Source organism: Thunnus maccoyii, chromosome 7 (genome assembly GCF_910596095.1).
Source record: "Thunnus maccoyii chromosome 7, fThuMac1.1, whole genome shotgun sequence".
NCBI classification, from domain to species: Eukaryota; Metazoa; Chordata; class Actinopteri; order Scombriformes; family Scombridae; genus Thunnus; species Thunnus maccoyii.
Window position 1 is genome coordinate 15,383,084 of NC_056539.1, and position 17,786 is coordinate 15,400,869.

The following is a 17,786-nucleotide window of genomic DNA, read 5'->3' on the forward strand; positions in this document are numbered from 1 at the left end:
CTCGCTGCATTTCCCCTTTCCTTGATTGCAGTGTTCTCTATATCCAGGAAATTAGTTCATTTATGCTCCACAACCCTGCCGTCAGCGAGGCACAAACAGGTGCAGCAGACTGAACGACGCCACAGAGGGAAAAAGATGCTCATAGAGAGAGAAACACAGAGATGGAGATATGTGCAAAATACACCATCGTCAACTATGACAACAATCATGCCTCAAGTACAATGGTGGTTGATTAATACAGGATTGACAAAAAACAAATGAGGTGGTTGTATTCTATTTTACTAACATGAAATATTAAGTGATCTGCCAAAGAGCAGCAAATAATCACTGGAGGGAGTCAAAAGTGTTTATATGAGAAAATAAACAAAAGAAGGTTAAAATATATTTTACATCATTTTATCCTTTTTCTATTTATCACAGCAGCAAATAATATGGGGGTTTGATGTAGTGCTTTGTTCAATAAAGTTCTGTGGGCATAGGGCAGCAGAATACAGACATGCTATTCAGCATCCATAACATCCCTATAGCGTATCTCAAACTAGAGCGGGTTATGACTCCACCGTGTCATAGAATTTACATGCAACATCATACGAACACGGATTGTGGAGCTTGTGCGTGTGTGTACATCATGTCATGTTTGCACTTGATATGAGCACATGTGGTGTGTCAGTTACGGGAGAATAGAGAGAGGCTGAGAGACACTGCAGGGTTCAGATTTGTTGGAAGAGCTCTGTGTGTGTTTGTGTGTGTGTGTTTGTGTGTGTGTGTGTGTGTGTGTGTGTGTGTGTGTGTGTGTGTGTGTGTGTGTGTGTGTTGGCCACCAGTGCTGCAGGGAGGGCCTAGTGATCAGCAGCTGAGCCTGTGTCCCGCTGGGAGCCATCACTGCAGAATGGAGCAGGTGTCTGCAGGCTCATGCACAGACACACACACACACACACACACACACACACTGTAAAGCTAAGTGAACTCTCTCTCTTTCTCTTCACTGTCTCCCTTTCTCCATCTCTCTCCAAGTCTACTGTAGACACACCCAACCTGGCAATTTAGCTCGTCCGCGGGGTGCCTTTTAGCGCGTATTTCATCACACATTACCATGTGTTTGATCATTACCTATTTTTCATACCCATCAACTCTGTAGACAAGATATAAAAACGGCTGGAGATGTGGATGTGATCCATAAACAATAGTCTAACCCCCGAATAGCCTACTGCACCAACACAAGCGCCCACGCCCAGCCAAAGGTCACCTTTCCATGTTCAGGTACTTTGACATGGAAGTAATGACCTGTAATTTCACCTATATAATGGCACATGGCAGAGCTCAGGGGTTCAGAGTAGAGTCTGTACACTGTCTAATGTGTCTTCACGTGCATGACAAACCAGCCATAAAGGACCGATCATGTGAGTAATTATTTTAGGGATAGGCAAAGATCTTTGTTGTAAAAAGCACATCCCATAATCCAGATGTAAACAAAAGGGTCGCCCCCACCAGCAAAAAACAAAGCAGACGATTTGAACATGCTATTATTCCCACACTGATTGACAAGTCTTTTAGTACACGGATTAACATTACGAAATCTAAGTAGCTCAGGTTTTCTGATCATGATAATATTTGTCAACAAATCATTAAAAATAGATGTTTTCAGTTACGATGCAAGTAAAAAAAAGCAGATTTTTTTGAAAATCAAACTGTAATATGAGTGTGATTTTCATATTTATGAACTAAAAATACAGACTAAGGCCTTCAAGTGTAAAAAAAAAATAGAAAACCTCACCCATAATGCAAGCATGCAGGCACACATAATTATCACAGTTTATGTGGTAGTGGATTATATATATGTGGTGGGCCAGTGAATTCTACTGGAGATTTAACTCAAGTCAGTGTTTACATTTGTACAGTTCAATAGGTTGAATAAACAAAATAATCTCACTTCCTGCTGTTCATTTCTCTCCTTTAATTCAAAAAATCCCAGCACTGCTCTCTTGCATGCTAGAAGAAAACATTTAATTTCAGAGACAAATTTGTTGCCTCTCTTGGACAATGTTTTCAAATCCAGTTGCAGTTTTTTCATTCGGCTTAAAAGGATAAATGGAGAGGGAATAATGAAACAGACAAGACTGGCAGAGAAAGTCGTATTGTGTTGGTAAGTTCTTCATATTCTGTTATTTGCAAACAAACGTTAACAATTATTATGGAAATATAGAAAAAAAAATGCCACAGCTGCTATTTGACAGTGAAGTCATAATCTGAGGGTTGATGCAATGCAAGAACCAGCAGTTTTACTGAATTAATTATAAAACTGACAGTGATGTCAAAATGTTGCATAGATATGTCAGCCTTATAAAAATTGACAAAAGAGGTATTAGCCATTGCAAGCCCTTTACTGGCCTGTCTGCATCTGTGATAATCTCAATCAGATGGCTTCAGCTCTGTCATCTCCTGCACAATAGACACAAATCCATAATTCAAATAAAATCTCCCACCAAAAGGAACAGTAAATTGTTTTTTTGTTTTTTTTTCAATTTATAGATTGTGCCCCTTATAACACCAATTTGAGATATTATATGGAACAGACACCCATTTTGTAGGTGAGGACTCTTGACCAGACAATATCTGGCAGTCATTTTAAGAGCAGTGATGTGAGGAAATGTGCCTGTTAAGGCTGAGCTGACAAACGCTGCCGATACTTGAGTGATCGCCTGTGCCTCGGATCCTGGCATGTTGATGAACAACACTATTTTTTCCTCCTCTCAGAATTGATAGTTTCAAAGCCAATGCGTTCTTATTGATTTGCTAATTGCCGGGGATGAGGCAAAGTATCTGCTGTCACCATGAATAAATGATGTACGGCTGACTTGTGCATTAGCACCGCAGAGGAGTGACCATTGATGTTACAGTAGCTAGCCACCGGCTCCACTGGGAGATATCCAGTAGTTGGGCTCTGTGTATATTGTGTGTGTACTTAAAATAAAGTGGTTTTGAATGGGTGATAGACATTCCCACATTTCCACATCAATTGATTACCCGAATGATATGTTCATGAAAAGCCAGCTAAATCAAGATAAGATATTGGAAACTGATAAAAAAAAATACTATAGATATTTTTGCCCAAGGGGAGGCTAACAGTAAATGGATCCTCTACACAACCCAGAGTTAGATGCATCAACAGCACCATCATTATCTGCTAACTCTTCACTCTCATTAATAATGAATGTATTCTAACAGCAGCATTCAGGTTTAAATGGTTTTCCATGGAGCCTGTCTTGAGCCAGTATATTAGTGACAAGACTGTAAAGTGAGCTAATTTACAGGAATACACACATATTTTGTATATGACTTACTTTTATAAGAGACATATTTTCATTTACCTATCCGTTTGCAATATTGCATTTATCTGTCTTGGCTTAATTTAATGTAACACTATGAGTTGTATATTTACTCAGAACATGACTGATGCTTTTTTGTACACTGTGTCTTGCTATTTTCTTAGTGGAAAATAATTTCTAGAGTGTTTGTTTTCCACAAAAGAATCTTGTCTTTCTCTTTAATCGGCTAAATGTTTCAACAACACAAAATAATTGAAACATGTCTCTAAGCATGTAGGCATTTAAACTGAAACCCGGTGGAGTTTTTCTGTTTGTGCATTGCCCACTTGCTTTTCTCCGAGCATGAGAAAGGGCGGTTAAGCATGAAGTGACATTTCGAGAGCTGGATTTGTGCAGCGTGGGCATGTTTTGGTCCACAGTGCCGTAGGCCAGCCCTGTGAAGGACTCTGGATGCGTCTCATTTCTAAAAGGTTATTCCTTATCAAAAGCCAAATAGCAGATCTGATAGCGGGAGATTTTTGATGAGGTTTTAAACGTCATTACGGATGGCAGGTGGTGTTTCAGTGACTCACGTCTTTCCACCTGGTGTCTGAGGAGGAGCTTATGTAAAAGGTAGAAAACAGGATTCATTTCTGCAGGGAGATACATGACTGCCGAAATGATTGAAATAAATAATAAAATAAAAAAGGTCTAACAGTGAGCAGCAGTCAAAAGAATCTCAAGTGAGGAGCTCTGTGTGCTTTGTGTTAGTGTGTGTGTGTGTGTGTAAGTTGGAGTGGGAGGTGATTAAAGCTTCCACCAGATGGACCGCAGCAGTCGCCCTGTGAGCATGGATGTACCCCGACCGGGATCAAACGCAAAATGGACTGCCGTCCCCGCGGCCCCAAAGCCCACCACTATACTCCATGATCAACTGACCCACCACACTGCAGCATGGTCACCGCTTCATTTCACACACGCAGAGTCAACCAATTTAGACAAGATGACAGGAGAACAGCAAAAAATAAAACACAGTTTGCCATCCCAGTCATCATATCCACATTCGACTCATGAAAATACAGCAAATCAATGCCTTTACATATAATGCACATTGATGACAATTAACAGCAAGGCTAAACATCATGATCAGTCTGTGAGCTGCTGGCCTGCTGAAGTTGAATGTCACCCCAAGCTGCGGACCACTCTGTTGTCCAAATGGACACTAATCCACCAGTCCTGTTGAGAATACACTCCCAGTGCCAGAACACATGCCAGACTCAACAGCCAATGCATAGCTAAGCCTCTCTGGGCACCTCCACAAACCTTCTCTCATTTATGTTAGGCTACAGCCTCTAAGACCCACCATTATCTCTTCCATAGAAAAACTAAAATTGGGTTTGCTTAATAGAAAAGTGGGAACTAAGACAATGTGTTCTGGTTTACATCTTCAAATTGTAAGTGTAAATTTAATGTGTTTTCTTATACGTTTTTGTTGTGAGACACTTAAGACAAAACGTCAATTAATCTAAACACAAAAAACAACAAAGTTAAATATTATCTTGAATTAAATCTCCAAAAGAGGAGTGCGTTTCTGCAGAGTTTACACAGCGATTGAACAAGCGCTCACTCCCTGTTCCGCAGATAGAGACGGAGCATTCAGCCTGAGCTTTCAAACGGCCCCTGTCACATCTCTGCAGTCTGCAAAGCTCCAGCCATACCAAACAGCTTTGAGTTAAAGTGGAAGGAAGTGGCTGTGACAAATGCAGCACAGCCTTGTTCCGGGATCAGCATGAAGAATTCATTTCTGATCTGAGGAGTTTCTACCAGGGAGAATGACACAGGCAGGGGTTAAGCTGACTGTGTATCATGCCCACTGACATGGAGGGAAGAGGATGTAGGAGGAAAGCTTCAACTAGATTAGTTAAATTTTTTACCAAAATGCTTGTCTTTAATATAGTGTAAATGTAAGTAGCACACAATTTAGGGGATCCACTTTGCCTTAGTGCCTCAATGAATTCACACATTTGTAGGACTTGTTAGTTTATCCAAAGGAAATTTTTAACTTTTTATTTGCTCACAATCAATACCAGGAACTGGTAACTGAATTTGAAGCACTGAGCTGAAACTCAGTTTCACTCAGTAATTAATGTAATGTCATTTTCACCCCCTTTAGTTAGTTACTCAGCAGGAGGTCATGTATAAATGGATATCCATGCGTTGAAAATAATGAGCAAATCATTTGATTTTTGTTGCCCAAATTTAGGATTTAGATCATTAGTATCTTTTACCATAATTGTGAAAACAGTGCAGGCAGAGACATTATTCTAAAGGACATATTTTCAGGGTCAGAATACAAGTTTAAGTTAAAATGTGAGAGATATGCTTGATGTCTTTGATTGTAGCAGGAAGTTGGAGAATTTTCTCATCATAGGCGAAGGTTTGTGCTCTTTAAATGCATGCCAGGGCTCTAATTTGGCAGGTCTTTGCACTGGTGAATTGGAAACTTTCTTTTAGTGTGCACAGACTTTTTTTCCCCCTCATCTACATCCATTTAGTATTTCCATGACTCGCTGTGAACTTGACTGTCTTCCCAAGATAATTTAACATCATTTTCTCTCAGTGGTTTCAATAATGTGCTGTTGTGGTGATTCTGCTCCTCCCGCTTAAGGACATCAGTTTCCTCTTAGGAGCTGCTTTTGTGGCAGAAGTACTCCCAACTGTCCACTTCCATTACTAAATTGTCAGAGCACCATGGCCTTTCTCTTTTCTTTTTGAAGAGAAAGAAAAAAAAGGTGATTTGATTGAAGGTACAACAGCAGTGCAGGTGCACTGTGCGCCTCTGACCATGAAATTACCAAAAATCAGTATCCACACTGTGTGCGCCATTGATTCATGAAAATAAAGTCCCTGGTCTTAACACTGAAAGCAAACAACAAAAGTCAACAGAGTCTAAACCGCCCATGGTTGTCCGGATACAGCCGCATGTTAATAGCTGTCTGGTGTCTGGGATTCAGTGATGCTGAGTTTGTCGCTGGGCAGGGAGACAGGCAAGTTGAAGGCTGTGATTCTCATTTGTTGATTGTTACCGGCAGAGGGTGGACACCTGCCAGGAAAGAGACGATCATCAGTCTGAGTAGCACAGCAAGATGCTACTACTGCCAGAACTTCAATAGAGAAACTAAATCTATCCTTCAAGGGCAAATCAAAAAGAGCCTAAGTAAGCCGCAGCATACTGAGGAGTGTGTTCTGGGCTATTAAATGTATTAGGCTGTTTTACTGCATAGACCGCTGTGATATTTTGAATTAAAACCAACCGAGCTTGATACAGTAAGTTTAGCATCGCTCTCTGTAGCTCTGTTAAAATGCTTTTTCTGTCCTTGATTATAGAGCTGTTGCCCTACAGTGGAACAGGGATGATTCGGTTTAAGATTGTGTTTACTGTCATTTATCCTTTGGTTGCATGCATTGACTCTGAACCTGGCTGGAAAACACAAGTTTTCCTTCTTGTTAATAATCAAGGTATTTTCTTTCTGCACTTTGAGGTAACACCTCTGCTGGCATCTTCACTTCTCCTCCTTTAAATAGAAGTCTTATTATGCAGAGTGAAACACAAGACAGGTGTTGAAACACCGCATCTGACAGTTAACAAGACTCAAACCGAGAGCACCCACAATTATCACTGTCTGCACACTGCATATTCAAACCTGCTATACTGTGTATGCTATTCTTTACTTACTCTTTCACTCTTTTTGTCAGAATACTATGTGTTGGCTACTACCAGAGTATATTTTGTATGTACTGTAACAATACAGTGCTACCAGTATATTCAGTCTTTGTTCAAAGCTGGAGATTCAACACATTCTTTAGGGCGTGGCAGATATATAGCATTGTGAGCTTGTCCAAGAGAACCAACGTGATAAAGAGGGAGTGAGAGAGAGAACACAGCGTGCAGTTAATCCATTAAGGTCTGTGACTAGGAGGGGTTTAGGGTGGAGAAGCAGGGCAGAATAAAGGGCAGGAGGAGTTCATGACAATTAGCCAGCTCTCTGCTTTCCGAATTAGCGGACTGAAGCACACTTCTGGGGTCCAGCCCTTAAAGCTCCCACTCCACGGCAGTCACAGCGTCAGACTGTAACGCACTCCGTGAACTGAACTGTTGCGTGTTTTTTGTCTTTGCGATAGCGGGTATGTATGCCTGTGCATGCACGTTTGTGTTTACTGTGTATTTGCGTGCATGGATTCAGCTGTGCATGAGTGTGTGTGTGTGTTTATGGATGTGAGCCAGAGCCAATCAGTGAGATGGGGTTTCACATTGCTGACAGTATGGCTGGCCTTCCTGGGTTAAAGCCACAAAAGCTTTTTAACTTTCGAAACTTTGGAAGAAGAAAGAAATATAATTTACCTCCTCAAAAACTATTTAGTATTGCTCATCAGCTAAAAGGCCAAATAATGCATCCAATCAACGCTGTGCACTCTTTTTGTGCAAAGTCTGACAAAATTGAACTGCCATTAAAACAGAGTGGTCTTTTTAAGTCATTACCTTTAATTGCTTCTTTGACATTTTTACATTTATCCACTGCTGTATTACATTTTATTCACGTACAAACATAAACTCTAAGTAGAGAAAGGCCAAATCCACAAGATAATAAGCTGCACTGCAATATCTGTAATATCCAGACTGTAACGTATCTCAGCATGAATGCCCTTGATAGAATATCTCAACCACTCCCCCCATCTGTCCATACACAATATCATAATGCACAATGTGTACCCTTAACTAGGACATGGCAGCAACATGGTTTCATCTTTGGTATGTGTCTGTATATCATAACTACACACACACACACATACAGACACGCTCCATAACAATGGAGAGAAGAGCAGATTGTGTTTATAGCTAATTTACTGAGTAGCGGCAGTCACTTTCATTGCTTTATAAAACCATGGTCCTGTGGAGCAATTTAGGAAAATGACACGCCAAGCAAGACAACTGTTAGAGACTATCTTCACTTTCAAATCATATTCTAATTTAGAGAAAAAGTTATTTGGATCATATTACAGAGAGAGAAAACAACCTCAAAACACTGTCCTTTATGAAAGAAGAAAATGATCACACTCCATTTTCACCCCACATTTTACTGCCTCTACACAGCAACAGTTAAAAGTTGACGATATACAAAGAAAAAACCCAGATGTGATTAGTGATTTAGTCATTGCCATGGATCTGACTTTCTATTCTTTACAGTAGGGAATTAAAAGGCAACAATAAAAACATGGTTGGGAGGAGAATATTAGAGGCAGTGAGGTGGAGAATGGTTTTCTTGAGTCCAACCTAGAACCTTTATTAAACTCAAAGGTCAGAGCAGGAGAATAAAAGATGGACAGGGAACTGAATTTGTTACCTTTACTATTCAGCTGCAAATTTTTTACTTCTTTCTGCTCTTTGTTACGTGCCTCCATATCATTTCTGCCACAGAAAAATAGTCAAAGATGCACCTCTATTTATTTCTAATTTAATCTGTTTTGTTTGTGTTTCATTTTACATTACTCTCCCTCTGTTGTGTTATATACAGTATGATCGGTACAAATCTCCAGACTGTGAGTGCCAGCATATTCTATTCTATCTGAAACAATAGCGAGCTTGTTCAGCCCATCTTCCCATGTTTGTGTGTGTATGCGTGTGTATGTGTGTGTGCGCATGTTCACCTCAGTACTGCTCAGATATAATTGAGGGCGTAGTGAGGCTCTCCTATTATGTCAAGGCACATGGTTCCACCAGGCTAGCTAGCTAGCTGTAGCTAACCAGACAGGTGGAGAGGTCAGGGGTGAAGTGGAGAGACTGGGGAGCTTTATCTCACTGGTCCCTCTTTGTCTGCCAGAGCTGGCCTTATCACTTGTAACATTTTGTCTTCTTCATGTTTTTCCCTTTCCTTACAGTTGTTTTTTCAGTGTATTCATGTGGGGCTAATTTGTGAAGCTAGTGTAAATGTAAGTGTATAAGGTACAGTATGTGGTACATGCAGTATGATATACCATATGCTGTGTTTATAATGTGAGATTATATGTGTACACAGCAGGGCCTTTAAGAGTTAAAAATTGTGTCCAAAAAAGCTCTTTTATTCAGACCCTAGCAATACATACTGGATCTGGATCTTTTTTAAGGAGATGGATGCAGTGGTTTTTGGAGACCCGAGTGTTTCACAACTTGTTATGATCATTTGTTGTCGTCAGGTGACAAAAAGTGCAGTGCATGTTCTACAAAGAGAAACCTTTCCAGTTTGGTGAATTTATGCACCATGTAACTAACCATGATTCTACTTAAATGTAAACTGCAATCCTAAAATGTATCCCTACTGAGGTATTAAATATCTACTTGCTTTCAAACTATTGTAAATATCACTTAAAAGCTTTTAGTGGCACATCGTCTTCCATCAGCATGTGTATTGAGCTGAGAGGAGCAGAGAAATCTCACTGAGTTTAATGGACGTTCACTAGTTACATTAGCACTGCCAGGCCTTACACAGCCAAATGCTAATTGAAATAAACCAGCATGAGAATAAGAGATGACTTGCTGACTGCCACTTACTGCTGTGTTGAACAGAAAGGAAACAGTATGATCACGTGTTGAGAAACTGATGTTTTGATCTCTTGTCTGGCAACATGAAGATATATCCAGTGTAAGAGCATTTGCAACAAAGAGTAACATGAGGCTCCATGTGGGCTATACTGTACAGCATAAGGTGGCCGAATATGTCAGAGCACTGGTGAGACAGAGTACATAATCTGTGTGTGCATAATCTTTGTGTGCATGTAGATGAAAAGATTTATGTGAGTATCTTGTCTGCCAACATGTGTTTCAAGTTTTGCATTTTCTGGAGTGAGTGCATGTAAATGTGTGAATGTATGTATATGTGAAAGTGCAGTGAAGTACTGCTGCCTGTCAGGTAACTGTGTTAAAGGAAGCAAGAGCTCCCTCTTCTTGTCTGTCTGAGATAGGGGACAGCTGGACAAAATCAACCTGAGGCAGGTTTTCTGCTGGGCACTGAGATTGCTGCTCATTATAAATAATTATTGGAAATAAATAAACTGTTGTAAAGATTATAATTGGCACCAGCATCCAACAGGTCCTGATTTGATAGTAGGCCTTTGTAATATCTAATTAAATAATCTATAGTCTAATTACTACTGTTCAAAACAATAGAGCTTACTGTGTGGCTCACCTATAGAATATACGGTGCTACATACTACAGTTAACACTGTTTTAGAATGAGCAACTGCTTTGAAAAGAGGATTTGGGGGTTGTATGGGGTTAGGACCCTTGATGAGCATCGGGTTTTTGTCACAAGAGCACTGCTGATGCTGTTTTTTAGCTGGGGAGGATAGGTCTATACACGCTTTAGTTAAACAATGCAGCAACAATGCAGATAATCCTTTTTTTTTAGACGTGCTTGAATGACAAATGAAGGGGACTTACAGGACGCTGCTTACAATCTAAAAGCCTACATCGTGCAGGAGTTAACATGTAGACTGCATTTATGCATGATTATACAGCGAGACGATGGTTAATTACGTGCATACACGAACATAAAGTCACTTCTCGAAGCATGGCTCATCTTCTACACTCCCCACGTCGTGGACCACACGAGCCTGCCTCCTCCACTCGCATCCGCGAGCGCACCGCCCCGTCCGCACCTCCCCAGCCAATGGGAGACCGCGCGCGAGGTGACTGGACTCGACGTGCCATAAATGGCTTTTTGGGGAAAGGTGTTTCTTCAGTGTCTTTTCTTTTTAGTGGACTCGCCTATCTCGCCGTGTTGTTTTGTTCCACTTTATACTAAGCGCGAGTGTTTTTTTCTTCTCTTGCACGGGATAAAGCTGCAGCTCTTCCACTAGACTCACTACACCACCACGTCGGTTCATTCATCCTCTCCAACACGCTGCCTCCACTCCATCCGATTCTCCTCGCTGACTTGAACGGCTTTTTACACTACAGTTTGTCCGCCGACAACACAGTTACAGTCCGTAACACCAAGAGCCTCAAACAAGAATGGTCATGGTGAGTAGATATTGTGATGCACAGGCTTTCTATCGCACCTGTTTGTCCCTTTATTGTTCCTTTAGTCCGTCTTTCTCAACCTACCCATATAGCATACCGCAGCAGGCAGACAGGTAGCACCGTAGTGATTTGTGTTGCCTACAGTAAACGTATTGACAGCCGCATTTTCGTTTTACCGTTTCTTAATTTTCCATTTTACTACAAAAAAATCATAGAAAATACGCATCTAAACACCACACCTGCCCGGACAGGTGTGTGCCGCGTGCTGAAGTGTGCGCGCGCTCTTTAAAATACCCCATAAAACCTATCAAATGCAAAGTTGTGAAATATCAGTTTCCAGTCAAATTCTGCTGCACCGTGTTTTTTTCCGTTGTGTATAGATATCTTTGTAGAAAAAAATTAACAGAATTAAAAAAAACAAACTAATCTACAATTCGTTAAAGACTTTAATCATTATTTTTGAAAGCAAAAGCTGTAATTAGTCCTTTATGTTTGTGTAAAAGTGTGTGTTTGTGTGTGGAAGGGAGAGAGACAGGGAGTAAAGGGGAGTGAGATAGGTTGTATACACAGTCATGTAAATGTACAGGGGATTTTAACATGCACCCAGTAATAGTTAATTTATATACACAGTGCTGCGCAGGCATCCTATTACCATAGTGCCTGAGGCTGCAATCACTCTCCTAAAGCTCTGCTCTGCCCGGCTCACTCAAGCACAGACCTCAGCAGCGATTGATTGCTTTGCTGGGATTCAGAAAGCCTTTTCTCTGCCAAACCAGGCTGAGGCTGGCGTGTGCCGATGAGGGCTCAGAGCCAGCCAGAGAGAGAAGGTGTTAACACTGAGGGAGGGGGAGGTGAGGCCAAGGGCTGACAGGCAAGCCAAGAAGCCAATCACAAACTCTAGAGGAGAGGTTGGGGGGGGGGGGGGGGAGAGTGGGCGGGCTCTGACCTTCCAGCTGAGCAGGGGACTGGGCGGGTGGCTGTGGGAAGGAGGGAGGGAGCAAGGAGGGGAGGGCGGAGGGAGGGAGGGAGACTTGCTGCAGCCCAGCACTCTCTCATCCAGGCACACCATTCTCCTCTCAGCATCTGTGGAAGAAGGCGATGCCTGCTCTGCACGCCTCTAGTACGCTGCTCTCTGCTCGCCGCTAAGACTCAGGCAGAAACAGGAAGAGAGGCAGAGTGAGACGGAGACAGGGAAAAAAAAAAAAGGAGAAAGTGTCAGAGCAGACTGAGACAGTGAAGGAGTAAGAGTGTAGATTTTCTTGGCTGAGGCGTTGCTGTAGCTGTTGTGTGGGGAGAGAGAGAGAGAGCGTGAGACAACGGCCGGCGTCTCCCAAATGGAGTGGAATGGGTTTAAGATGGTAAGGAAGAAATGCTACAGACAGCCTGCCACTATACTCCACTGTACATTGTTAACCATCGTTTCAATTTAGGCAGCCTACAGTGGCTCGAGCACGATGTAGTTGTAGATATACTATCACCCACTGTCAGTGTGTATTAGATTCTTCTAGCACAGGCAATACAGTGATACTGTTGAACTATGTGTTGTGCAGAATGTTAAGTTCCTTCATACAGGGAGGAAGGGTACAGCAGGGGGTTGAACTGCCAAGGTTTGTGGGCAGTATGAGAAACGGGGGAAGAGAGAAGGAGGGACGGAGACAGATATCATGCTAATAGGAGAGGTATGGAGGTAGAAGTAGAGGTAAGGAAAGACGGGGAGAGGAACAGAGGGAGGGAAGGGTTAATTCGGGGAACAGCACCCATTTTATGTTGAAGCCAGGGCTGTAGGTGTCCCCCCCTTTTCCTGCCTTTGCACCACTCTGAAATATTTACCTGCGTCTCGTACCGCAGCAGAGGTGGAATGCATATAGTTGATGCCGAATGTACTGTAAAATGATAGGGAAACTGGACTTTTGTGGATTTGATATTCATGTATGCAAAGTAGCCCATATTAATTAGAGGAGTAGACATGTTATCTGTTATGCTGCCTGTGTACTCAGCGCGAGTGTGTGTTGTCTGTCCATGTGTTGGCCAGAGCCGAAGAAAGATGGAGTAGGTGTGCTTGAGTTACGCGCATGCCTGGATAACCATTTGTAATGCTGTGAATTATTTAAATTTTAAGCCCGTTGCTCACGTGTGTGTGTGTATGTGTGTGCCAGGTATTCCTCATGTTGTAGGGATGTAAATCTGTTTACACAGTCAAGCAGTGGTTATGGTTAGGGTTAGGATAAGTCTCCAGGAAATGAATGTAAGCCAGTATAATGTCCTCTGAATTGATGGAAACATGACTGTGTGTGTGTGTGTGTGTATATGTGTGTGTGTGTGTGTGTGTGTGTGTGTGTGTGTGTGTGTGTGTGTGTGTGTGTGTGTGTGTGTGCGTGCGTGAATATTGCTGTGTGTGTGCTCACTTATGTGGCTGTGTAACTGTGTGTCGGGATGAGAGAAATCATTTAAAGCTATCCAAGTATTCTACTTTGCTCAGCTTCCTGAGACTCACTTAAACTTTCCATTTATCCATTCATCCATCACATTCAAGCGACAGAGTGAGAGGTTCACTAACAAAACTAGCGGCCATATTTCTTTCTCCTGACGTTTCCACCTGTCATATAAGACGGAGTTTTATTTCATTGCCGATACTGCGTCACCATTCTGGCTACAGAGTCAGTAGCAGTATTTTGCATTCTCAAGGCATCCATCTGTTTTTCAAAATGGGTTGCTTGCCATTCACAAAGTGGACTGACTCACTTTTGTATTTACATGGAGAACATTAGCAGCGTCATTCATTTGTCGGCAAGTAAATGTTTGATTGTTTGCGTGCTGGCTTCTTTACATTGGATGCAATCAAAATGCTAATTGAAACGAAGGCAACTCCCCGGCTTTGTGACTAGGCTAGTACCGCTAGCTGGTACACTGTCTCCCTGGACGGCTAGCAGCCTAGTGTAGCATAAATGGAGGGGTCTGGCTAGAACACATGACTGATGGAGAGAGGAAACGATGTGGAAAGATGGGTGTGAATGTCGACAAAGGCAGTGTATACTCTATGCTGCATACACTGATAAGAATGCTTTATAGTTATGGATGGACAGAGGGTGAAAAACAGAGTAAAAAGGAACAGTGAGAGAGGGAGTGAAATAGTCAAACGTTCATCGGTATAGAAGGTAATGAGTGTGCACCATGAAGCCTCCTGATGGGGAGCTAGTGGGGGACCTGGGCTAGAGACAGGCCATCGTTTCACGCACACACACACACACACAAACATGCAGTGACTCTATTACCCTCAGGCACAACACCATGAGCTCCAAGGTTACACATCAATGCTAATAGGGTGGGGTGTGTGAGGAATTTATTAGCTACAGTGCACCGAGCGAATGTGTGCTCAGTGATTTAAAATGTAACCGAAGATCAGGGAAACATAAGATAGGGATAGGTGATTTGGGTATGCGGTTCTGAGCTAATTATAGGTCTGAAGAACAATGAAGGTGTTTTATAGAAATTGAGTATGGATGATGAGCTAACAAATAAAAAGGAAAGTAAAAGTTACAGGACAAGAAACGTTGCTTTTTACATGAACGCCTGCATGTGCTGTGTTTTGTACGTCTGTGTTATCGGTTCTAGTTGTCTGTGTGTGTCCGTATATCAAAGGGGCGACTGACGTGTGTCCAGATGCGGAGTGACATGGTTAACTAGAGCCTGATTAAACACTACGCAAATAGAGTGAGAAATAGAGAGAAGGAGAAATGGTTCAGACAGAAGAGCAATTCACTCTTCCTTCCTATGTTCCTGTGCACAAGTGTAGCTCTCAGGGATTTACCCTAAGTGGGTGTGTTGTATCGTACTTAGATAAACAAATCTTTAATTGTTTTGCATGGCGCTTGTGGAAATGTCAGATGATTCCTTTTTTTTTTTTTTTACAGACACATACAACCACCATACAGTTTTTTTTTCTGCAAACTGTAAATGTTAAGAAACACAAAGAAAACAGTCTGCTAACCTCACATGACCAGACATCATTTATATATATATGTATATCCTTGATAAATATAAATCAAGTAACATAACCAATATCAACAACGACAGCAACTCTTACAAACACAAACAAGACAATATAAAACCAATTAACAAAAAACAAATGACAAGCTATAATACGAGATAACCCACGCTGTGTAATGGATAATCTATATTGTCCTCCAAGATACAGGGATCAGTCAGATATAGTATTCAAACACAGATGGTTCAGAGGCCCTAGATAGGCAGTCAATCAGCTCTACAGTCATGTTTCTCTAATTGTGACACAAACAAACCCCACACTCCATTAAAGATATCTTCTCTCCCATGTAGTCTATATGTCACCATTTTACACATTAATTCAATCCACTCTTTAAAGGTGGACATAGTGGAAGATTTCCAGTGCCGTAAAGTTATTCTACAACCAGTAACCATGGCTAAATGAAACCATAACATCCCGTGTTTGACAATTTAAAAAAAGATACTGGTCAAGGAGTCCCGGTATCTTTTTCCGAACTCATTGTTAACCCTGCCAACTGTGGCGACTGAGCACATTTGATATATTTGTAAAATCTTGATGGACCAAACTGTGTGTTTCCTTTTTAGGAAGAGCTTCTGAATTCCAGTTGAACCACCAAGTTTACTTTTTTTTTTAAAATCAAAAACTATACAATATCTAATTTGTAAGAATCTCCAGAAGTCTGAGGTAGGCAGATTATGCTAATTTTTAAGATCCTCAAAAGATCGAAATCCTCCATCCTCCACAAGGTCATCAAGAATCTGTATGCCCGAGCTGACCTATCTTTACCAAAAGAGAGATTTCCCATCTGTTAAGATCTTCTTGTACCATACACAGGCTCTTGGTGTGGCATATGGATTGGACCCTGTTTTTTGATGTACCACCCTCCATGTTTCTTGAGTGAAGGCCAACACAGGGTTTTGAAACGGAACTGGTCTACCTTGTTGAATCAGGAAGGCCTTCAGGGAGGACGGGTGTGTCATTTCCTGGTCAATTCTAACCTAAGAAGGGACATTATTTTCAGGAAAATTTATTTTGGCAAGTTGGGACCATGAAAAAGTCCAGTGATACCAGTCAATGCGGGATAGAGAGAGTCCACCCTCCTCTTTTGCAGTATATAATTTTGCCCAGTTAAATAAAGGTCTTTTCCTGCCCACACAAAGTTCTCTACCATTGCATTGAATCTTTTCAGTAGTAATTGTGGGAAGGACAAGGGGAGCATGTATAAAATGTGATTTATTTTAGGAGCTATCATCATTTTAATAGGTTTATTCCTAATAGAGATATGTTTATCTTGGCCCAATTTTGTAACATGGTCTGTATATTTTGAAGTATGGGTGAGATATTAATTTCCATTATTTGTTTTAGACCCTGTGTTAACCTGATCCCGAGATGCATGATGCCCTCTGGCATCCACCTAAAGTGCCAGTTGGCTCTTATAGCTGGGGTACATATGCTAGACAGTGGCATAGCCTCTGATTTTGCCCAGTTAATTGCATAACCAGACACTTTGGAAAAAGAGTTAATGACAGAGCAGATTTCTGGTACCACAATTTCAGGGTTGCTAGCCACCAATAATTAATCATCAGTGTAAAGGAAAGGTTTGTGCTCTACCTGACCAGCCCTAACTCCAGTTATATTTATATTATTTCGAAATGCGATAGCTAGTGGTTCCAGCAAGAGTGCAAAGAGGTGATAGAAGCAAGCACTGGCGGGCTCTGCGGCTTAATTTGAAAGGAGATCACATTATCCCATTTGTCAGAGCAGTGGCTTGTTGGTCTGTGTACATTAATTTAACCCACTGCCTGAACAATGGACCAAACCTAAATTCTCTAGTGAGAAGAATAGATATGGCAGCTCTACTTTGTCGAATGCCTTCTCGGCATCTTAGGAGAAGGTGATTACAGAATCTACATCATTCCTTGTTTTCCGCATAATATGCAGCAATCTCTGTATGTTATCAGATGAGTTTCTTCCCTTCACAAACCCTACCTGATCTGGGTGAATAAAAGATAGAGTCACCTTTTCTAGTCTAGTTGCTTATATTTTTGCCAATATTTTTTCATCAACATTAATCAGAGATATTGGTCAGTTATTACCACGCTCAGGAAGTCTTCCCGTCTAAAAGGCATCCTGATAGACAACATGTAGTCTCGGAGCCAGCTCTTTCTGGAATCTCTTATAAAAGTTGGCCATAAACCTACCTTTCCCCAGGGCCTTCCCTGTTTTAAAGCTGCTAATCTCTTGTCTCACTTCAAGACAAATATTCCCTTCTAATAACAACCTTCTGTTAACATTGGGAGTCCTATTGACAAAAAAAAATTCTTCCAGTTTTCCCTACTCTACTATTCCTTGTGACGTGTACAGCTCTTGAGAGAATGATTGAAATGTGTTGTTTATTCCT

At 41.4% G+C, this 17,786-nt stretch overlaps 2 protein-coding genes across 12 annotated transcripts in view; one reads left to right on the top strand and one right to left on the bottom strand.

Moving 5' to 3' along the window:
- agbl4 (AGBL carboxypeptidase 4) overlaps window positions 1–17,786 on the bottom strand; it is a 432,805-nt gene that overhangs the window by 309,872 nt on the left and 105,147 nt on the right. The gene's annotated exons all lie outside the window — the stretch shown is intronic.
- elavl4 (ELAV like neuron-specific RNA binding protein 4) overlaps window positions 1–17,786 on the top strand; it is an 80,035-nt gene that overhangs the window by 9,199 nt on the left and 53,050 nt on the right. The window contains exon 1 of one of the 10 annotated variants that reach the window (XM_042416289.1): window positions 11,069–11,361. The exons of the other annotated variants lie outside the window; for them this stretch is intronic. Coding sequence (XP_042272223.1) covers window positions 11,353–11,361 — 9 coding nt within the window. The 5' untranslated portion in view covers window positions 11,069–11,352. Of the gene's footprint in view, window positions 1–11,068; window positions 11,362–17,786 lie in introns of those variants that run through there. 10 annotated transcript variants of the gene reach the window in all.